Source organism: Paracoccidioides lutzii (assembly GCF_000150705.2).
Source record: "Paracoccidioides lutzii Pb01 unplaced genomic scaffold supercont2.7, whole genome shotgun sequence".
Taxonomy (NCBI): Eukaryota; Fungi; Ascomycota; class Eurotiomycetes; order Onygenales; family Ajellomycetaceae; genus Paracoccidioides; species Paracoccidioides lutzii.
The window spans coordinates 1,052,933-1,074,655 of NW_015440953.1; the positions used below are offsets into that span (position 1 = coordinate 1,052,933).

The following is a 21,723-nucleotide window of genomic DNA, read 5'->3' on the forward strand; positions in this document are numbered from 1 at the left end:
AAGCATGGCCTTCAGAAGACCTCTCTTGATGAGGGCTGGAACTTGACTAGGAGCAGGTAATTCTTCACAGCACCGTTCTCGAACAACAAATGCAGGGACTTCCTTTGCGTCAACGGTGAAATTGCCGTCCGTACCTTCACGGAGACGTCTTTCTTCCTCAAGCGGCAGAATATTTCCGCAATTTGGTCCCGGGTCCGATTCTCCTCTATGATTTGTTTTACGGCGGTGTCCTACCAGGTAAATGGACAGCACTTGCCATTGCGTCTTGCGTAATTTGATTCACGTCATTTGTTCGGCTCTCTGAGCCCGCCCCTTACTATAAGTGTGGCCTTTCGCTTCTAAATCAAACATTCTGGAAGGTCCGGATCGTCCTAGGTGGCGTTTTGACTGCTCAGAAAGTCGGATGTATGCGGTTGTCAGACGCAGCGGGGGCCGTATTTTGCCGGGGCCATACGGGCAGTACGTCAGCTTCCATTGGATTACGCACATGAGTCTTGATTTAGCTGTCTTAATTTCAATATGTATCCGATTGATCCGGACCGCATTGGATTAAGCCCGGAGCAATTTATTTTTTCCCCCTCTTTTTGCTTTCGTTCTTTTTCAGTTGCTTTGGTCTGTGTTTAATGGGTTCCACTACTGTTGACCATTTTGATAAATCAATGCATACTCGACAATTGAAGGATGGTTTTCATTCTGACTATCCAAGCAATGACGGTGATATTTATAGATGCAGGTGTCAAAATATCATTCGTTGTCTCGGCGCGTTGTCTCGGCGAGAAATTTCCGAACTATATGAGCCAATTTAAATTCGAGCTTAAATTGGATACCCCCAGAGTCAACCCACATAACTCTATATATACATACATATATAATTATAAATCTTAAGAAATAGCAACGAAGAAAGTCTTCTCTCCTTCCTTTTTCACCACGTCAGCCATCTTCACCAATCGATCCCCAACAGCCAATCTCAACCTCTCCGCCGTTGCTGGACTGTCCAGCATCAACGGTTCGGTAACCCCATTATCCTTTCTGGCACTGAGCAGTGCATCCCTCAGCGCGAACAGGACAGTGGCACCTAAAAACAGCGGTGGCTCTCCGATGCCTTTACTACTCTGAATGGACCGGAGGTGTTTCCATGATACTCCCTGTAGGAAGCTGACATTGAATTCCTGCGGGATGTCACTGAAGCTGGGGATCTTGTACGTGCCAGGGCCGCGTGTTGCCAGATAGCCGGTTTTGCTGTCCCAGAGTGACTCTTCAATGCTGAATAGCCCTTGACCTTGGACAAAGGCTCCTTCCACCTGCCCATAATCAATGGCTGGGTTAATTGAACGACCGACATCCATTTTAATATCGGTGCGTCGGACGATGTGGTCTCCCGTAAGAAGGTCGAGTTCAACCTCGGTACAAGCCACTCCCTATAAAATTGAGATATGGTAAGTCACTCCCCTAAAAATGACAGGAAATGCTTTCATTCTCCCCATACGTAAAAGGAAAAATATATGAAGTAAGAAGAGCATACCTGAGTGAAGTAGTAATACATCGGCTTGACGGTTGCCGGATTGTAATCACCCCATAGATGGCCAATCTTGGGCATTTTCCAGAAACCAGTCGCAACAAGATTTACCCGATCTCTATACGCAGCATGTGCAATCTTTGATAGCGGAGCATCCCTGCCAAACTTGTCCCAGTAGGGCTTGAGACGTTCGTTGAGCTGGTCGCAGGCATTCTTCACTGCCATGCCATTGAGATCACTTCCAGACGATGCAGCCGTGGGAGAAGCGTTAGCAATCTGATATGTTGCCGTGTCCAGTGTATAAATGGACTCCAAAGGTGCGTTCAATTCCTGAGCTGCAACTTGACACATCTTGGTGTACAGGCCCTGTCCCATTTCCGTTCCGCCATGGCTGAGTAGGACGGAGCCATCAGTATACAGTTTCACGGATGCGCTGGCCTGGTTAAGATGGATTGCTGTGGCGAACGAAAGACCAAATTTAGTGGGTATCATACAGATACCACGTTTCTTCCACTTGTTTCTGGCATTGAATTTGGCAATTTCAGCCTTGCGCTCGTCATATCTGGCTTCCTTTCGGACTTGCTCAAGAAGCATGGGAATATGCCAGTCTTCGTCGATAATTTGGTGGAACGGGGTCCGCTGTCCTTGTTTATATAAATTTTTCCAGCGAAGCTCATCGACTGACATGCCCAGGCCCTCCGCAATGGCATACATGTAACTTTCAGCAATAAACATAGCCTGTGGACCACCAAAGCCTCTGAAAGCCGTGTTTGTGACTGTGTTGGTCTTGCATACCCACCCGCGAATATGAGCATTGGGGAACTTATAGCAGTTGTCAAGGTGGGTGCAGCAGCGATCCATGACAGCTCCGCTCATATCTAGGGAGTATCCGGCATTTGCGTAACAGTCCGCATCGATGGCCACGAGCTTTCCATCGTTCATAACTCCAACCTTCCAGCGGCACATAATTGGATTCCGTTGTCCGCTCGTCATCATATCCTCATCACGGTTCAGCATGCCACGCATGGGTCGTCGTTCTTTTTTCGCAGCTACAGCAAGAATACATGCTAGTTGGACGCTTCGAGACTCTTTTCCTCCGAAGGCACCTCCCATCCGTTTCACCCTTGCATTGATGCGATTGCTCGGAACTCCCGTAACGCGACTGACAAATTCCTGCGTCTCCATCCTGCGAAACCATTAGAAACTGACAGAACAATGCTTTAAAAAAGGGATTTCTTACGTATTTTGAGTCGAGGACCAAACATCCATCGTGCCATCCTCAGCGTGAGGAATAACTAAGGCAGCGTTTGTCTCCAGGTAAAAATGCTCCTGGCCTCCACACCTAGTAGTTCCCTCAAAGACTCTGTCACATTTCGCGAATACCTCCGCCATTTTTTCCGGAGGAGCTCCCTTGCGAAGGTCCTTCCCGTGCTTGAAAAAGCTATTGGCTGCGATGGCTTCGTCGATAGTCAGGATAGCAGGCAAATCCTCATAAACGACCTTGACAGCTTTTGCGGCAGCTTGTGCCTTCAGCGCAGTCTCTGCGTACACCAATCCAATTGGCTGGCCGTGTGAGTGCACCTCATCGAGCGCGAAGAAGGGCTCGTCCTTTACTATGGATCCCCAAAAATTCATTTCAGGATCAACGTTGTGTCTGTCCACATATCCAAGGGCTAAGCCAGGAGCAAGAGCCGGAGTCCAGTCCACGGAGACGACCTTTGCATGGGCTCTTCCCGACAGAACCAGTGCCCCATATAACTCATTTTCATAATGAGGCATGTCATCGACATATTCTGCCTCTCCAGTAGCATGTTTCAAACCTCCCAGATGTGGAATTTGCTTGCCAACAACGCGTTGTTCGTGTGGGTTATAGTTATCTCTTGATCCCGAGGTGACACCACGATGGATTTCCTCAACAAGTCCGCTATCCACTTCTCCAAGCTTGAAGTCGGCAATCACTTCATGCCAGAAACGGAAGAAAAGAGACAAAGCTAACGTCCTGCGATAGACAGCCATGCCTCCTGGGACACTATAAGGAAGTTGGAAATCCTCGATCAAAGTTTGAAGTGCTCCTTCAAGGGTTTCAGGTGTGGTCCATTTTTTTCCTATCAAATATTTGATAGTTTGTGTTGCCAAAACCGTCATTGGAGCCATTCCGCCATATGCCAGCGAGACATCTTTAACAGTATCATCGTCACCTAATCGAACGCGGAAGCCGGCTGTGACAATAGCAATGTCGTCGTCCTTTCGTTTGGCTTGTTTATAAGATTTCGTGATCTCGCGCACACCCTCGGGGGGGGCGGGGATGCGAATATGAGTGACGATACCACCCTGTGGTATCGCTGTCTTTCGGTACCCACGGAACATCGACACCATTGGAATGGAATGCTCCTCCTTCGCAGACCGGACGACGACAGTTGCATTAACAGCAAGAAGGACCGGGTTCATATCTGATATAGGGGACGCCGTTGCAATATTTCCAGCGAGTGAAGCAGCATTTCGGATTTGGCGACCGGCAAAATATCTTAGAACCTTCGCCATGGCCCTAAAAACGGAGCCCCTTTGTCCCAGCTTTGAGCAAAGGTCATAACAAGTATCTTCAACTTCAGTCAAAGACGTATTCCCACCGATGACAAGTTCGTTCATTTTAGACAAATCGGTGGGAACAGACAGTGTGGTTAGCTCTTTGATGTCTGAAACAAACACAGAAACGGCGAATTGTGAGCCCTTAAAACGTATCTCAACTTGGATCTCACTTGCACCACTAACGATAGTTGCAGACGGATACGCAGTCATGATGTCAATCAGTTGTTGCAAAGTTGTTGGCCGGAGCCATATTTTCTTCTCATCACCATAGCATATGGGGGAGTCGACAAATTTCGAGAGTGCTGGAGGATATATCAACTCTGAAGAAGGACAATACTCAGTGAATTTAATCTGAGGGATAGGCTTTGCGGCAGGCGACTGGATGTCTTCAGAGAGACTGCTCTTCGAGCTTTTGTTGTCCTCTTCCGAGGTGGCATAGGACCCTTCAGAGTCTGAGGAGCAGGATTTCATCTGCGGGTTATCACGACAACATCCCCCGGGTCTTCCGCACGAGCGACTCGACAGCTTGGAGGCCCCAGCAAATTGGGCTTGTAGATACGTCGCATCCTGGCTATCGCTGTCCTTTTCCTTTTCAACCAGAGAAGACTTCTCGCCTTCCGCCAGCTGGCCCCTAAGGTCCTCAATGATGAATGTCTTAGCGGCTTGGATAATCGGCTTATATCCCGTACAACGACACAGGTTCCCATCCAGATGCCCTTTCGTTTCAATATCATTTTCAGATAACGAAAACTTGCCGGTTTCTGGATCATACGCATTTCGGATAATGGCATACAGCGACATTACTATACCGGGCGTGCAGAACCCACACCTATAAGGGAAATTTAGTAATCGGGCGGTTTGACCCCCTTTGCTCCAACGACAAAAACAAGACTTACTGGGAGCCATGAAGTTTTCCCATCCGTTCCTGCAATGGATGAGGTTTCTCAACGCTCCCCAGCCCTTCGACGGTAATGACATGTTTCCCAACAACTGCCAGAAGAAACTCCGTTAGAGAGACGAGGACGAAACAATGTAATAATCTAGGGTTCAAGAAAGTACGAAAACTCACCTCCCACCAAAGGATACAAGCAAGCGTTTATCGACAGATGCTTGATTCTCTTCGCATTCTTAGCGTCTCTTACTTGAAGCACCACCGTACAAGCCCCACAGCCGCCCTCGCCACACCCCAACTTGGTTCCCTTCAGCCCACGCTGCGACCTGATAAAGTCCAGCAAAGTCCAGTGAGGGTTGGGATTTTGCAACTCGACCCTGGTGCCGTTCAGGTAAAAATGCAAACTCGAGCTGGTATATGTGGATTTCACGAGAGCCTGAAGCGCCTCGTCGGCAGGAATAGAGGGCACATTCTCGTTTGGCACGGGGAGCCCCATGGTGTTGATGAATAGATGCCAACGCCGGCGGCAGCTCCAATACAAATAAATACAGTAATTAAGGACAGGACAGAACAAGGACTTTTTTAAAGGTCCAGTCCGGTTTGCCACCAGGTATAAATGAGAAACGAGGGGCTCTGAGCAACTAGTTAAGCAGATGGTTGAACTATTACCTAACTACGGTAGTTTTTACGCCCAAGTTACTAACTAGCTGGCGATGATTATTAACTGATCTTTACCTAAGTTATAGGGGGGCCCAGCCCATTAAACAAACACATCTTGACAAAACTGGGTGGCCCCCAAGAGACCACGGCGAGACCAACGGCCCCGCCGCCCGGGGGGGGAAGGGGGGTGGGAAGTAACTATCAAACTGGCTTTGTTCCTCCCCCCCCGCCCCCAAAACAAGCCAATAAATCCATCAGTTGGTAGCCAGCCAGCCTCCCGAGGGTTCCTCCCATGTTGCGAAGTACATGCGCTCGCTCCCGGACCAGGTTCATGTTCATCTTCCCAACAGGTATTGTCACTTAACTAATTCAAAAGGGGTCCAGCTAAACCTCCTTCCCCCACTCTTGAAGCTGCCCGCGTCATCGTTCGCGACTGATGACTAAGCACTGGCAGATCCAAGGGTGGGGTTGTCCAATAACAGCCGCTGCTTTTAGGGTTTGGGGCTAATTAATTAGGGCAAAGGGCCAGGGCAATTTCCTGGGCTTGATTCTACGGTTCTTCCATCTCCAAACCGCAATCGATGTTACCTAGATCAAAGCCACTCTTCCGTGAAACCACAGGTGGCAGCGCGGAGCACTTTATCCCACTCTGAAAGAGTTGCACTGAAATGATGGCGTGCTTCCACTGTTGCCAGCTGGATTTGCCAATCAAGTGAGACACCGTTCCGACGCTTGTTGTGGAGCACTCTGGGGCGAATCTTACTCCCTCCCACCCACAGAACTTCTTCGAGATAACTGTGGCAATCGCCCGCCATTCTTCATTTTGCCAGAGGATGTTTTGCCCGCATAGTGGGGTGTATCATGGCTGTGAAGCGGCAGAACAGACCGGCAGGCGGGGTGGAATTGGCACGGTATGGAGAAGAGGAAGAGGGGGGGGCCATAAAGAGCCTCTCCCACCTTGGTCGTGTAACGTGCTAGGTATATTTTATGCTTGCGCTCCGGAGATGGCGTGGGCGGGGACGGAGCTGGGACAATACTTGAGAGGAAAGGAGTTTGCAGCGGCGGACAAGAGGAATAGGTGGTAGATATACTTAGGCTACAAAGGCAAAGAGTTAGTCGATTTGATTTTTCTACTCCCGATTCTTCTTCATCTCCACTTCCTCTCGTTTAATCTCTTTTTTAGTCAAGGAATAAGAAGAAGAAGAAGAAGAAGAAAGCATTGTCCTCTCATTTTTCACTACATCCAAAAAGACATTTTCTACAACAATGGCCTCCTTTGCCCCTCTTAAAGACACAGCGCTGTTCAAGCCTCTCAAGCTCGGGGCGCTCCAACTTGAACATAGAATAGTCTTGGCACCCCTCACGCGCATGCGCTCAACAAAAGAGTCTGAAGGCGTGTATGTTCCAAACGATCTGAATGTCACATACTACTCACAGCGAGCCACCAAAGGCGGCTTCCTGCTGACAGAAGCGACACCAATTAGTCGACTTGTGAGTTTCCAGCAAAAAAAAAAAAAAAAAAAAAAAAAAAAAAAAAAAAAAAAAAGCAAGAAAGAGAGGCGGAATCCTGAAGTAAAAAGGGAGAAATAGAGAGGGGAGGGGGGGGGGGGGGGGGGGAAATTATCAAAATACCAATAGAATCGCAAAAATAATGATGATTTGGGATACAAATTTTCATGCCAATTACTGACATGAGAAACTACATACGTACAGGCCGCCGGCTACCCGGGTGTCCCTGGCATTTTCACCTCCTCACAAATCAGTGGCTGGAAGCGTGTCACAGACGCCGTACACGCCAAAGGGGGCTTCATCTACTGCCAACTCTGGCACGTTGGCCGTGCCACTGTTCCCTCACTTCTCGATGGCAAGCCCGCCGTCAGCGCTTCCACAATTCCCATATCCGGAAACGCACTGGACGGCTCTAAATATGCCGACTTCCCCCCCAAGGCTCTAACCGTCGAGGAGATCCAGGAGCTAGTAAAGGAGTACGCAGCGGCGGCAAAGCGGGCGTTGGAGGCCGGATTCGACGGTGTGGAGATCCATGGTTAGTTTTCATACCCAGTTTTCATATCCCCGGTTTTACTCACCCCCCACCTATATACTTATATCTCCGAACATTCCGCTCAACTCGACATCGACTCTGCAGGGGCAAACGGCTATCTCCTTGACCAATTTCTACATGACAACGTCAACGTCCGCACCGATGCCTACGGCGGCAGCATCGCCAACCGCGCCCGCTTCCCGCTCGAGGTCATCCAGGCCGTTACCGCGGCCATTGGCGCGGACCGCGTTGGCATCCGGCTGTCACCCTACAATTACTTCCAGGACACTCGCGACTCGAACCCCAACAAGCACTGGATGTATCTGTGCGAACAGATCGCGGCGCTCCCAGCGGCGAGCAGGCCTGCGTATGTTCACATGATCGAGCCGCGGTTCGACGAGGTGCTGGACGAGGAGGCGAAGTTGGCAGCGCTGGCTGCCACGACGGAGGGCGGGGCGGGTAAAAAGAATGATTACTCGCTCGATCACTTCCGGCAGCCGCTGAAGAAGGGCGGGGTGGCGCTGTTGGCGGCGGGGAACTTTAAGAGAGAGAACTGCACTGCCAAGTTGAAGGGCGACGGGGCCGATGCGGTGGTGTTTGGACGCTTGTTTTTGGCTAATCCTGACTTCGTGAAGAGATTGAGGGATGGGCTTGAGCTAAATAAGTATGACCGGAGTACATTTTATGGGGCCACTCCGTCAGAGAAGGGCTATACGGATTATCCGTTTTATAAATAAAGCAGGGGGTAAATGCGGAGAGGCAGGTTGGTTGAGTTTTGCTGTGGTGGTAATGCAGGATGGGTAGTAAGTTTTTATATTTTATTTATTTACTTAATTATTTTTTCATCTTTTGATATATTTGTATATAGACAGTCTAATACTTTAGTAGAAGTCGGCGTGTTATGCGCCGACTGCTTTCTTGGAATTCAAGTCATTATTTACTTACATTCTTTACAAATTGCATGCACTTCATCCTATAATAACAGTTATATGAGCCACAAGTATCAGCCATAGTAGCGGAGTCCTGCATTGACCTTCACCGCCTCTCTAGAATGCTCACCTCGTCTTCCCTTAACCGTCGTCGATATCCTTACGACCGTTCCAAATTAATTAATTGGCAAATATTCGCACAAGTATAGGAAATGCTTCTTCGTAGTAAGGATAGAAAAGAGTCAAAACACATATTTCATTATAGGTTTATTTTCCTTTTTTTTTCCCATGTCGTGAGGTAATAATGTCCCCTTATCACTCCGGTGAGAAACCGACACGTTGAGTAAAGACCACCTCGCGTTGCATGCAGCCATCATTCATCAAAACCATCCCAAGTCCCAGAAACGCCGATTCATAGTACAAGTATGTATGTACAAGTGACCGGCCTTATTACCCATTAGTTTGATGGTTGAACCAGGAACAAAAAAAAAAAAATAAAAAAAAAAAAACACTAGTATGATACCTCCCAACCCACTCGCTCCCCCTTTTGACTAACTTTCCATTAAAAATTAATCACGATTCCCTAGCTTACCCCTGCCGGAAGAACCAAAATCAAAATGACAGAGGGTATCAAATCCAGAACGACAGAATTAAAATGACCAAGGTGCAGTGCCAATCACCCTTTCCCCGGTCCCTTGCTCGATAAATTCACCAGCACCTGCATAGCATCATGCACCACCGCCCAACGCACACTAGCCAGCTGCTGACTCATGATGGATGTTAAACCGGTCGTATCGAACTTCCCCGCGAGCGCGGACAGCTCTTCGAGCGTGTTGCACGTCGTCATCGCTACGACGAGGGTGGTCGTTTTATTGCGGGCAGTCAGGGAAGTGGAGGTGGAACCAGACATGTTTGGAGACTTGGGCGGCTGCTGCTGCTGCTGCTGTCCACTATTTGGCACACTGTCCACCGATGATGAAGGGGGCGATGACAATGAGGACGAGGACGAGGACGAGGACGTAGGCAGATGGAATGCCCAACACGTCAACGTAGCTAGATACAGGCACCATGGGTAATGGAAAACGTCCGTCTCGTCCCAATCGTTCAAGTTCATAATGGCATCCTGCAGAATATACGAAGCATGCCTCGTCGCCTTCGCTGCTGAGCGCGGATCCTCATTCAACCACCGCGTGACAACCCGCTGCGATCTCTCGAAGTCACCCGCCGTCACCACCCGGCCCAGAATATGCGGGGCGCCAGCATATATCTGCAAATCGAGCACTTCGACATTGAGCGTAATGTGGGCTGCGTGATACAAGACGTGCGTGGCTGTTTTCAGGCCCACGAATTTCCGCGGATCGGAGGCCTGGCTGAGTTTCATGGTCATGCAGTCTGCGTCGAAGTCGGATTTCCACAGGTCATAGGAGCGGCTGACACGGGCTTTCCAAGCGCCGACTAGGTTAGGGGTTTCGGAGCGGAGGGTTGTTTGGTCACGACGTCTGAGATCTGAGGCAATGGACATTAGGCCGTGGAGGAGGACTATTCTGGACAATGCGTTCAGGTGTCGTGGGCGGCGAGTGGTGTTGGGGGTAATATATGCTTTCAGCACGGACAGGAATGGACTGTGCGTTGTCTCCGTACGGGCGTGCTCGAACCACTCTTCTGCTGTCCTGGCCTCCCATGTCGCGCTATCGCATGGCAAGGAGGACCGGATTTCGAAAGCTGACATGCAAAGGGATTGAGAGAAGAGTACCGCATGCTGAGTATCCCACATGAAGCAAAGCATGGCAAGCCGTTTTCTCTGCTCAAGGTCCATTGCATGCTTCCAGGCGGAGTCGAGGTCGTCCGGCCGTTGAACAGGAGGCTGAGTTCGGGTGATAGGGCATGTGCTTCGGCGGATGAGCTTGATGAGAACACAATGGAATAATTGAGACATATCACGCTGCTTCTGGCCAGCTCGTTGTTTCCCAAAGCAATCGATTAAAATCATGGCTTGAAGGACCCATAGATCGGGCTGTGATGAAAAAGATGGATGAGAGAACAGTTGATTCCGCAAGGAGTCATGCATTCCGACAGCTAGCTGATGCGCCTCTCTGCTGCTGTAGGTAGCTCCCATTGAAATTATGGCAGCAAGAAGCAATTTGTCAATTCGGTCCGGATCACAGGTTGGCTGATGGATTAGTGGATAAAACGTATTGAATTTCGTAAAGAAAAGATCACTATACGTTTGGAGGGCGTTGATGGAGAGAAGGGGTGATGAGAGCTCGATTCGGTTTCCTTCTACAGTCATCGGCTGTAACTGGGAGATCATATGTAGTAATCCAGCTCTCGCAGCTTCACTTATTTGTGGCAACCGCTGAGAAACAATTTCCATAGGGGTGTTTTGACCCATCCAATCCATGTCGCTGAATTTAGATGTGGGAATCTGATCGGAAACATTGGGTTGAGTAGTGGAACTCCGGGCGGACTCAGGGGTCGGTTGACCATGATTTACAGGAGTTTCTGCGCTGGGAACACCCCCAGAAAGCGCGCCACGGGAGCCGGAGATAAAGTTGCTGTCCGAATTATCGGTCATCGCCTCGTTGTACTGCGGATTTCCTTGGTAATCCACGTTTCCTGCATTTGCTGATGAATAGAGAGGTTGGTTTAAAAATTCCTCATGGCGCTGATGTGGCTGCGACCACATGTCAGGGACTGGTTCTGCAAAATTCACGATGTCCATGGCCAGAAAGAGGTCATTATGGTTGAAGGCGTCATCCAGGGACGGCACATCGAAAAGCCAGTTGTAGTTATGTGTAGCGGCGAAGGGCATGTTGAAGGAGGTTGCTACAAATTCAAGAAAAAGAAAGAAGAAAAAAAAAATGTTAGAACTTCACAAGTGTAGCAATTTTCAGCTCATCCGATTTTCTGCGTTTTGGAAAAACATCTGACAGGAACGGGTGGGTAAATGGTATCTCACCACCACCCTCGTATGAAATGTAGATACATACCAGTATCTAAATCAAATAAATCCTCATAGTCCGGGTTGGGTCCTGGATCTTGAGGCTGCCACGAACCATCTGCGGCATCAAACTGGCCAGGGATTGGCTCGACATACGGCTCATACGGCCCGCCCGGCATCATGGGCGCTATAAGCGGATCTGAATGGTCAACTGGAAGACAGGTAGTATCGCGTGGACCACTATCCAAATTGACACTCGAGCACGAGTGATGTGCAGAGGTAGGCGGGGACACAGGTGCGCAGGAAACAGCACCGTGATCCAGGCCATGATAATTCATGTCACTGCTCATGGAAGGCGGCGTGGTGAGAGCTGACACGCCATCTGGAGTATCATGGGAGCTAACGCTATTGCGATTGAAGCTTCGAATTGAAGATGAAGATGACGATGACAGAATCTGCGCAGCCGCCGAATTCTTGCCATCAGAGGCTGGAATGGAGGAGACTGTCGAAGCCATGGATCTGGCTGCCATTGCCGCCCGGGCTTGCTTTTTGGTTGGCCGTGTGATAATAGTGCCATCGGGCCCGCGGCGGGTTCTCTTGCGGGTTTCGAGCACACCCAGTCCAGGGCCGCCAGCCTCCTCGTCCCTCTTTGCATGGCGCGCCAGATGCCTTCCTGTGGGATTTGGAAAATGGTTAGCACAAGCAACGCGCTTTTAAGTGCTTACGTGCTGTGGGAGTGAGTTGAGCATAGGTAGGCTGCGAATGCATACCCAGTAAATCCGGTCTATTGAAATGGACACCACATCTCTCGCAGGTGTTGTCTTCATTCTTGTGGTTCAATGCGTGCCGTCGAAGATGCTCTGCGCGCGTGAATCTCTTGTTGCAGCCTGAGTATGAGCAGACATGAGCTTTCTCTGTGAAAGGTTTCTCCGGCGGAGGTGAGCACGGAGCCACCAGCTCGCCCACTTGAGACATTGCGGCTTGAGAAAATGGGGGTGAATGATGCAACGAGAAGAGATAATCTACGTAGTTGATTCCTTCTTCTTCTTCTTCTTCTTTTTCCCTGTTCAGGAGAAGATGGCCGATCTTGCGTGGCGATTGCATACATGCATCAATGAAGGATAAGAAGATAAGAATCTAGTAAGCCAACTATGGAAGTTGAGCTGAGCTCCCAAGCAGGCAGAGAGAGAGAGAGAGAGAGAGAGAGAGTGTGTGTGTGTGTGTGTGTGTGTGTGTGTGTGTGTGTGTGTGTGTGTTTGTGTGTGTGTGAGAGAGTGAGAGAGAAAAAAGAGGGGGGGGGGGGGGGGGGGAAGAAACATGCGAGATACAATGTTCAGTCAGGGTTGCTTGACTGAAATTCTCGGATGATGGTTCGCAGGTGCACTTCCATCCATTCATTCTCTTCCACCGGCTGGCTCTTTTAAGTCGTCTCCAACAATTTTCCCTTGTCGGTCTGCCCCGTCTGGCATGGGCTGGCTATCCCGCATTATGAAGGGAGCAGCCGGTGATAAATTGCTGGCCCGCCCTGTATTGGCGGATACGGTAACCCTCTGAACTGCCAGCTGTATTGGAAATACCGGCTATTTACACTTGATACGCGACAGCGGACGTTTTCTGCGCTCGTTTTGCCTCTCCGTGAAATTAGATTACCGAGCCGATACCATACGGGCGACCTCCCGAATCTTTGGGTGGGATTTAACTAAAGCTTAACTGGGCTGAGCCCTAAGTTCTAGTAAAGCCACCCGCTAACCCGGCGAAGTTCCAGGGATCCCTTCTCCCGAAAGCCCCCGTCCAGGGGTTTGGACGCCCTACCTACCCCAGACTTTGGGAGTGAGTTTGAACATGGTTTGCCATGCAAATCCAGCTGGAAAAATTCTTTCCAGTGGCTGAGGGGGGCGGTACGGTTGGGCGTAATTTTAAAATCTCGGCCGGAAAAGCAGTCTGTCGAAGTGGCGCATCTTAGCGAGGTTTTATTGGTGTATTTTGTTGATACGGTGTTGGGTTCATTTATTCAACCCTCTGCCATTCCTTTTTGGCCGCTGACTTCCTCTGCACGGATAACCAACTATAACGAATAACTGAGCGACTGAGCGACTGCGAGCACCCTGCTACGAGACCTTCCAGGTTGGCTCTGCTTCTCTTGCATTGCATCGCACACAAGTCACATCCTTTGAGCAGAGGCATTATAGACATGACTTCATGAAAAAGTCAACTGTCCAGATGATAGTTTATGAGTCAACCCTTGATAACGCGTAAAAAGGCTACTGACAAAACTTCTCTCTCAGAAGCTTATATACGTCAAGTAGTTTGAACTCGCCGTGGCCTTTTAACTGCTTTCTATAACGAGAGTAAAGTTTGGGTATTAATAATTAGGATTCAAAATTCAATATAATATACAAAATCAAAACTATTGGTAAAACAATCTTCTAAATTATATATATATTTATATATATATAAATATATATATATGTTGTATGTATATATACATAAGCTTTGGTCAAAAAGTAAATCGCTGTTTTATTTGACAGAAAATTAAAGTCTGAGATGATATTTTCTGCTAGGAGCATAAAGCTAGCAATTGACTAGTTAACTAACAGTTCAAGTTTACGTCATCTTTTCCTTTCTTTTCTAACAATGCCTGCTTAGAATTAGATATGTAATTATAGTTTTCAATCAGCTGAAATATAGCTAATATTGTATAGAATTAAGAGAAACGGAATAAGTTCCTCTTGTTGACGCTATTTTCATCAGTATATCGTGACGTTTTGCCTGCGGTTATGTGCTCTCATATAAGAAATCCGTGTTCCTGGGGATGTCTCTCGAGCGAGCAGATTTACTAGGGATATACGTACTAGCTATGTCTTTCTCCGCTACTTTCTGCGAGCTTCATGCCTCCTAGTGGATCAAACTATAGTGACTCATCAAGGTTCAGAGTGGGGAAACGATGAGTGAGCCAATAGATAGAACATATTAAATATGTAGGGACTGTATTGGCTGAGCCATTTGAATCCTCTCCTCGACTACATACCAAAACGAGTCATACCTCACACATGCCTCACACACGTCTTCTCTATTATGTCCTCGACGGCAGTGATTGTACCATACTTCTCAGGCGCCCAACCCTTAACCAACCCTAATCTACCCCAACCTCCCCCCCTCTCCAAACCCCAGCTGTTGAGGTTGGTGAGATATATTAGCAACATGTGTGGTAGGTAGCTAGTTGACTGACTGCATCATGCAAACATCAAACTAGCTCATAAGCGAGTGAGGAAGATTTTGGATGACAAGTGTTGAAACGTGGTTTTGAAGAAGTGGGCCCCAAACTTACAATATAAAACAACAGCATTTGACAAGCAGAAGCCTAACGACCTAACCCCCGAAAATCGGGTCCATCATCGGCTCGCACGACTCACGCTCAAACGAATGCTAATCATAGGTAAAACATTGTCCGCATCTCTCCAACAACAACAACTACTACTACTGCTACTGCTACTGCTACTGCTACGACGACGACGACGACGACGACGACGACGACGACGCGAAGACGGACGAAAACACTACGGAAAAGCTAAATATCAGTCAGGCCACCCTTTCATGTGAAAAGCCCGAGTGTTTTTGTCTCTGGGAACTATTACCTCACTGCCCTCTGGTAAAGAACGGACATCGGCATCTTATCTTGCTCCTGGCTGTTTTTGCTCACGATGACAGGGTGAAATTACCAGGTGAGCTGGGCAGCTGTTCTCATTGGCAAGAACAAGATCCGTTCAATCACAGCAGTCACAGGAGATGTATAATAAGGCTGTTCTAACTTGCTGCTGACTGCACAGCCCGACTTGGTTCTCTGTCTGCGTCTAAACGAGCATCAATCAATCAATGAGCTGGGGTTGGCAAGCTGTGAACACGCGCTTATCTAACAAAGACGGAGTTTGAACAGACAGTTTTAAGTTAGTTATAAAAATAGCTACCTCTGGCAGTTAAAACTATTAATAGTGTGGAAACAGCAAAATTCATTCATCCCAGTGTGAAATGGAATACAAAGCTGGGTTCTCCAGCTTCCAGAACTACTAAAATAACTGGTCATGGCCTCCTGTTACGTGATGATACGGCGAACCCACAAGAGATGTATGCATGGTAGGAGCTGTGGGAAGGGTGGGTTCTTCTTGACAAAGGGTGGTTTGAGCTACGTAGCCTAGTTCACGATGACAATTTTACGAATGGAGACAGATGAATATTTACTCTCCTGACAGAGAGAGAGAGCAGAAGTCCACTGCAAAGTTCAAAGATCCACGTCGCGTGCGTACATCCTTAGATACACAGTGTTTCAGCAATCAATTGCAATAGAAACAGGTCCAAGGACCTTTCAAGGGCAATTCATTCTTCGCCAGGATAATTTCCGGATCTGTTGCTGTGAGGGAAGTATAGAGCTAAATATGCCTCTCCAATGAACCAGACAGTGTCAAAGCGGTTATTTTCAAGCTCCTATTCACTTGTAGATGGTCATAGTATCTCCTGAAAGCAATCGAAGGCCTATGAGATCATGAACAACGCGACAATTTAAGAAAAACACAATCCACGGTTCAGGGCCAGGACAATTCCCATGGGAACACGATAATTCACTTCTTCTGGATCTTCGTCTGCTAAGGTTAATTCCGTGCCTCGAAACATGCTCACGCCATACTGTCCGTACCTGCGCGCCTTTAATGGTAGGGAGGCTGGAAATGGTGTGTCGGATGACTCTTGTCAGTGGTGTGATGTGTGTGAGTCGAACAAAGGTCCATCTTCCACCCTTCATTGTTGCCGGGCAAAAGTTAGGTCGTGCCATTCACGATTACGTAGTCTAATCAGAGAGTGAGTTGTCGTTCTGGGAGAGGCTTGGGATAGTGAGGATTGATAGAAAGAGAAGAAAAATAAAAAAAAATTAAAATACACACAATATATGATACCCCGCGAGGCAGTCATGCTTCTAGGTTCGTGGGAGAGGAGCGAATATGCAGAATTACTAACCCTCGAAAGGCTTCGGTTCGCATATAACAGCGGCAATCTTCGCGTCCTGCACAGCTCGATGGCCTTGGATAGGCTGCGGTTTATCTGTCAATTCAGAGATATATCGAGTTGTGAAAGTTGTGTATATTGTTTGTGTTTTATTTGTTTATTTGTTTATTTATTTCAGGGGACTTCCGGCAACGTAAGGCTTTTAGAGTGGCCTGTCATGTCAAACTGGACTTCACAGTGATAGGTTATAAGGATCATGATGGGTGTTGAGAGAAACCCAACATTGCAGACGAGTATTTATACAATGGTTTCTCAAATGTATTCCGGGTCAATCAATAACGCAGCAGGTGGTTGCTGTTAGCGCAACGCCACCATATTCTTAAAGAATGTTGTCGAAAACTTGGGAGCCTTCAAAACCAGCCGCCTCAACCTCAACCTCAACCTTCAAACCTCAACCTTCAAACCTCAACTGCTAACCACTCTAATAATATTCATATCCTCACCTCATCTACAACACTCGCTCTTTTTCCCTGCTCATAGCAATTTATATTGATCTCAATTTCACAAAAAAGGCCCATTCCCTCATTTAACCACCTCCCCGCATTCCACCTGCAAATATCCAAGCGCATCAAACCAGCCGCTAGCCAAATATGACGTCCATCCAATCCTAAACTTCATCCCGAGGGAATGAATTGAAACAAAGCATTAATTATGAAATCACCACCTTTTAATGGCCTCGTCTCATCATCACCATCACCATCACCATCACCACCATCATACCCGCCACACCCAACAATCTCGCATCCCCTCCGCAGCCATCGCTGCTCCCACCGCCACCACACATCCACCACCACCACACCCAACAGCTGCTGCAGCAACCTCACGCCGCACCGTCTCCACCTCCGCCCCTACAGCTTACACAGCTGGAATCCCCACTCACCAAGCCAGCTCCAGCAATCCCGATACCGTACGGACAATGCCCTCTGTCCGCCGCAACCTCTTCCAGCACCAGCACCTCAGCCGCCGCCCGGCCTCTACGACCTTCGCCGGATCACATAGCTCCGCGTCAACTGTGCATGCCGGAAATACCAACGCCAACGCCAATGCAAATGCAAAAGCTAATGGAAATGTCCATGTTACCACTTCTACAACTACACGCGTCGCAAACGCCTCTAGAGCTGCACCGACAATTCCCCTCACCGTCCCGCAAGGGCATGGGCTTGGATACGGCCTAAGCCATCCCCAAATGCCCCGCTCCGCCTCGTCCTCGTCTCTGGATGGCAGCGAGATTGTAGCCCGTGACAAGAATGGCGGGTATAAGGTTGACGTGCCTGCGTTGCCTGTGGGGATGTGGGATGAGGACTTCGAGGATGGGGTAGCCGGGATGAACGTTGATATTGGAGCAGGTGTTGGGATTTCTGGTGGTGCGGGTGGGGTTGGAGGGACGGGGGATATCGGGTGGAGGGATAAGGAGAGTATGTTTCCCCCCCCTCGCCCTTTGTCGATAATGGGGCTTGATTATATTTTAAGGTCATATATTTTTGGCTGACTACGAGGCTTGTTGGAAACAGAGATTGAGGCTAGTATTGTGGAGATGATGTGTCGGAATCGCAGTAGGCAGCTACATAGTGAACCGCCTGGTGGGTTTGTTATTATACCTCTCCAGATATACGAGCTAAAGAGAAGGGTTATGCTTGCTGGATGAACTACTGCTAACGGGACATAAAACAGAAATCTTCCTCCTTATCCAACAGAGCCTACGGGAAAAAATAGCCACGCTGGACGAGGACAACTGGATGTACGAGGTCGAGGATGAACTTCATGTCTAGGTCATTCATACGTACATGCATGCTACTAAGGGCTGCCACTGGGCCAAACACCCCCCGCCCCCTCTTTTGGTAACTTGATATCATAAACCTCCAACTGTACAAGGCTCTCTTTCCCTCCTAGTCCCTTAATCAAGGTCCATCGGCGGCAGCGGTGCCGCCTCCACTTTCGCCGGGGTCTTCTGCTGTTTCCCCGGTTTCCTACTATTCCCCTGACCAGTACCACCCCCAAACATCATCCCCATCATATCCATAAGTGCATTAGACTGTTTCGGGATCTTAATTCCAAAATACAGCTCGCCAATATACGCCAACGTCCTCTCCAACCCGTCCACCTCCCGAGTATGGTGTGCATACTGCCGGGTCAACTGCCTAAACAAATCCGCCGACCCGCGCTGGATAGCCAGCAGCAACAGGCTTGTGAAATTCAAAAGCGGCAGGGAAGGGTAGACATTCACATCTGAGCTCTGGCTGCTGACTTGCTGGACATTTAGAGCTTGGGCTTTGCCGGGGTCTACGGGTGAGGAGAGGCGGCTGGTGAAAATTAGGAAGGCTTTGTTGGCGTTGCGCAGGTTACCGGTGAGGAGGTAGGGGATAACGGCACGCAAGGCGTACATGCCGGCGGTGTGGGGTTCATCGTATGTGTACCACTCGTACTCGAGACGGGCAAGGGTTTCTGCGGAGTCCGTAGTGCCGACGGCTAAATGGCGTTCTGCGTCGTAGGGTTCGTTTTCTGGTGTAGTTTAGAGGAAGGTTAGAAGCGGTGTATTTCTGGAGCGTACAAGCAAGGAATGCATGAAAGAGAACAAGGGGTGGAAAATTGGCGGCAAATAAAATATAAAAACGTACCCTGTGCAAATAACGCTCCAACCTCATGATGTATCTCCCGATCACCCCTCTCCAGCTCTCCAAACCGCGCACTCCACGCAACCATCTCGTTAATATATCTCCTCCTCGTAGGCTCCTCTGGCGGAAACTCGCGTAGCAGCTCAATCAATCGCTCTAGATAGCCAGTTAGCCCAGCACTCCCATCCCAATCCGTATACACATAAATATCGATCTTAGATTGTACACATGTAGAAGACATACTCTTTCTACCCCTTCCCACCAGATCACCCTGCCCCTCAGGAACCGCCTCCCACTCCGCCTTATTATACACATCAACAATCAACATAATAGCCAGATCGCCGCCGGACGCGGAGGCACCGGGCGCATGTAGCAGTGCTTTTGCGCCGCCTGCTAGGATATCGGCGGCGGCATCGTAGTTAAACTGTTTGAGGTAGCGGGCGGCGATGACGCGGAGTTGTTGGTGCGATTCATAATATGCGCCGGCGGCAATTCTGCGGGAAGGGGGTTGGGGGGAATGTTAGTTGGGGTTTCCCAGTTTTTGAGTATTGTCAGAGGGAGAGGAGGGTGTGAGTTTACTTCTCTTGCTGGCGGATTATGGTTTTTTCGATTCGAGAGGTCATGGCGGTTTATTTAAATTATTTAGGTTGAAGTGGGTTGGTTGGTGGTTACGAGGTTGCTGACGGTGGGTTGGTGGGAAGTTGACAACTGTTGGTACGTAGCTATGAGCGGAACTAGGGACTGGGTTATAGAAGAGAAATCATTGTTGGAGGAGTATGAGTGGGTTCAAGTCGTTCGGTATAGATTAGAATGTAAGAGATAGGTTGGGTGTAAATATAATATTTATGAGGACTGAAGTTTGAAGAGTGAGCTGTCGTCGAAGAACGAACGGATCATCCAACACCACAGAAGCGAAAAAGGGTACCCAACATCTTACCTTCAACATATACAAACACTTAATTAATAAATGCGTGGATTTCCCACAATCCAGCGGATAGAATCTAGAGCTTTGTTGGATTATACATGCTCTTGATATAAATCTACCGACCGCATGATTAATTTCAATTCATATCACTACCTAAATAACCAACGACAATGAACTCACATGTATTCGATATCCAGCCCGTCGCCCGCTTTGTCGGCTCCAACGCGGCCATTCGCAGGCCAAAGGTAAGTTATTCCAGGTCCCCTCTTTTCTCTTAACCAATCGGTTAATTCTTTGCTATATACATATTCCTCTTCTAACGAGAAATCCTCCAGGAAATCGCATGCTTCTCCTACGACGACCAGCACAACTTGCGCCTTGATGAATCCTCGCTGCGCTACTATTACCCTCCCCGTCTACCCGCAGATTTAAACAAGGGCTTCGACACCTTCGAGAAGCTCGATGACTCAGGCGATGAGCACCTGGATGCGCTTCTAGATACGATTATAGATCTGGAAAGGAGGACGGGGAACAAATGCGAGGCTGACATAGTTACGTGGAGGGGGATGATGACAAAGGTGTGTTTCTATTCCTTTTCTTTCATAGTTTTATCTTGCCCTGTGCATGAATTTTTCTGGGAAATCCTTGCAGATGGGATGCTAAGGGTGTTTGTATTTCTACCTAGAGTTGGGAGAAGATGAACTAACGGGCTCAGAAGATAATGACAGCGCCGTTTGATAACATGAATGGGTATATGATTCTCCATGCGCCATGTGTGTACTTTTCAGGGGAGGAAAAGAGGAATGAGGATTGGCTTTGTTGCTGAGGGTGGCCTTTTTTCATTAGGTTCGAGATGAATGCCACATGTTATCAAGTGAGTTTTGCCTTTTGTCCTTTTAAATATTTTTATTTAAAATGTTGCTGTTTTCCCTCTCCCCCCCCCCCCCTTTTTTTTTCCGTGCACTAACCATTATTATGATAGGAATCAATGTAAGTCGTTAAAACCCAGGCATACAATCCCTTTATAATTGTTTACAACCCCCTTTTTAACATGCTCTCCGTCCAACTTCCAGCTTCATCGAAGAAAACAATGCATATAAACTCTCTCAGAAAGAATCGCAGCGAAATCAAAGGATGCCTCCCGGGGCTCCCTCTCAGGATATGATGGCGTTTTGGGGTGCGCAATCCCACGTTGCCCTTACCCCTTGAGCTCCAGTTAACTTTTACGATTGCTCGCCAGGCTATAAATTTGAAACTCTATCGCTCATAGATGAACCATGGGATGCTACATCTCGTGAGAAGATTGAGGGTCGTGAGAACGAAATCGTCAACAACAAAGCACAGTACTGCTCCGTCGTCCGAACGGGGATAGGGGGTTTCAAGATTGTTCTTGGTGGTGAAGTTGATGCTGGTAAGAACCATCTCAATCTTCTGCCATGAAAGGAAAACAAGGCAGAAAAAGAGCAGAGAAAACGAAAATCAAGCATACTCTGACAACAAAAATGCTAGTATGGGACTGTAAGCCCGAAAAGAAAGACGAACCCATAAACTGGGTCGAGCTCAAGACCT

At 48.4% G+C, this 21,723-nt stretch overlaps 8 protein-coding genes across 8 annotated transcripts in view; 4 read left to right on the forward strand and 4 right to left on the reverse strand.

The window, feature by feature from the left end:
• Positions 1-881: 881 nt before the first annotated feature.
• On the reverse strand, positions 882-5,490 carry PAAG_03629 (xanthine dehydrogenase; the record flags this gene model as incomplete). Its single annotated transcript, XM_015845026.1, has 5 exons — positions 882-1,418; positions 1,523-2,702; positions 2,757-4,931; positions 4,999-5,092; positions 5,172-5,490. The coding sequence occupies 5 exons, from the start codon at positions 5,488-5,490 to the stop codon at positions 882-884; spliced, it is 4,305 nt and encodes a 1,434-aa protein (XP_015702000.1).
• A 757-nt stretch (positions 5,491-6,247) lies between these two features.
• Positions 6,248-6,469, reverse strand: PAAG_03630 (hypothetical protein; the record flags this gene model as incomplete). Its single annotated transcript, XM_015845027.1, has 1 exon — positions 6,248-6,469. The coding sequence occupies one exon, from the start codon at positions 6,467-6,469 to the stop codon at positions 6,248-6,250; it is 222 nt and encodes a 73-aa protein (XP_015702001.1).
• Positions 6,470-6,920: 451 nt separating this feature from the next.
• On the forward strand, positions 6,921-8,432 carry PAAG_03631 (12-oxophytodienoate reductase; the record flags this gene model as incomplete). The annotated part of the gene is made up of 3 exons (XM_002795039.2): positions 6,921-7,145; positions 7,368-7,698; positions 7,801-8,432. 3 exons carry the CDS (start codon positions 6,921-6,923, stop codon positions 8,430-8,432), a joined length of 1,188 nt encoding a protein of 395 aa, XP_002795085.1.
• Positions 8,433-9,300: 868 nt separating this feature from the next.
• On the reverse strand, positions 9,301-12,540 carry PAAG_11662 (hypothetical protein; the record flags this gene model as incomplete). The annotated part of the gene is made up of 3 exons (XM_002795042.1): positions 9,301-11,450; positions 11,615-12,238; positions 12,336-12,540. 3 exons carry the CDS (start codon positions 12,538-12,540, stop codon positions 9,301-9,303), a joined length of 2,979 nt encoding a protein of 992 aa, XP_002795088.1.
• A 2,100-nt stretch (positions 12,541-14,640) lies between these two features.
• On the forward strand, positions 14,641-15,442 carry PAAG_03633 (hypothetical protein; the record flags this gene model as incomplete). The annotated part of the gene is made up of 3 exons (XM_015845028.1): positions 14,641-14,748; positions 15,002-15,287; positions 15,393-15,442. The coding sequence occupies 3 exons, from the start codon at positions 14,641-14,643 to the stop codon at positions 15,440-15,442; spliced, it is 444 nt and encodes a 147-aa protein (XP_015702002.1).
• Positions 15,443-17,287: 1,845 nt separating this feature from the next.
• PAAG_03635 (hypothetical protein) lies at positions 17,288-18,386 on the forward strand (the record flags this gene model as incomplete). The annotated part of the gene is made up of 3 exons (XM_002795045.2): positions 17,288-18,032; positions 18,129-18,197; positions 18,289-18,386. The coding sequence occupies 3 exons, from the start codon at positions 17,288-17,290 to the stop codon at positions 18,384-18,386; spliced, it is 912 nt and encodes a 303-aa protein (XP_002795091.1).
• A 125-nt stretch (positions 18,387-18,511) lies between these two features.
• Positions 18,512-19,852, reverse strand: PAAG_03636 (DUF410 domain-containing protein; the record flags this gene model as incomplete). The annotated part of the gene is made up of 4 exons (XM_002795047.2): positions 18,512-19,116; positions 19,233-19,385; positions 19,473-19,723; positions 19,809-19,852. The coding sequence occupies 4 exons, from the start codon at positions 19,850-19,852 to the stop codon at positions 18,512-18,514; spliced, it is 1,053 nt and encodes a 350-aa protein (XP_002795093.1).
• Positions 19,853-20,324: 472 nt separating this feature from the next.
• PAAG_11663 (hypothetical protein) overlaps positions 20,325-21,723 on the forward strand; it is a gene marked incomplete at both ends in the record, with an annotated part of 1,932 nt that continues 533 nt past the window's right edge. The window contains 8 exons of the mRNA XM_015847267.1: positions 20,325-20,399; positions 20,490-20,732; positions 20,870-20,931; positions 21,001-21,028; positions 21,137-21,144; positions 21,228-21,331; positions 21,395-21,565; positions 21,664-21,707. Coding sequence (XP_015703176.1) covers positions 20,325-20,399; positions 20,490-20,732; positions 20,870-20,931; positions 21,001-21,028; positions 21,137-21,144; positions 21,228-21,331; positions 21,395-21,565; positions 21,664-21,707 — 735 coding nt within the window. The remainder of the gene's footprint in view (positions 20,400-20,489; positions 20,733-20,869; positions 20,932-21,000; positions 21,029-21,136; positions 21,145-21,227; positions 21,332-21,394; positions 21,566-21,663; positions 21,708-21,723) is intronic.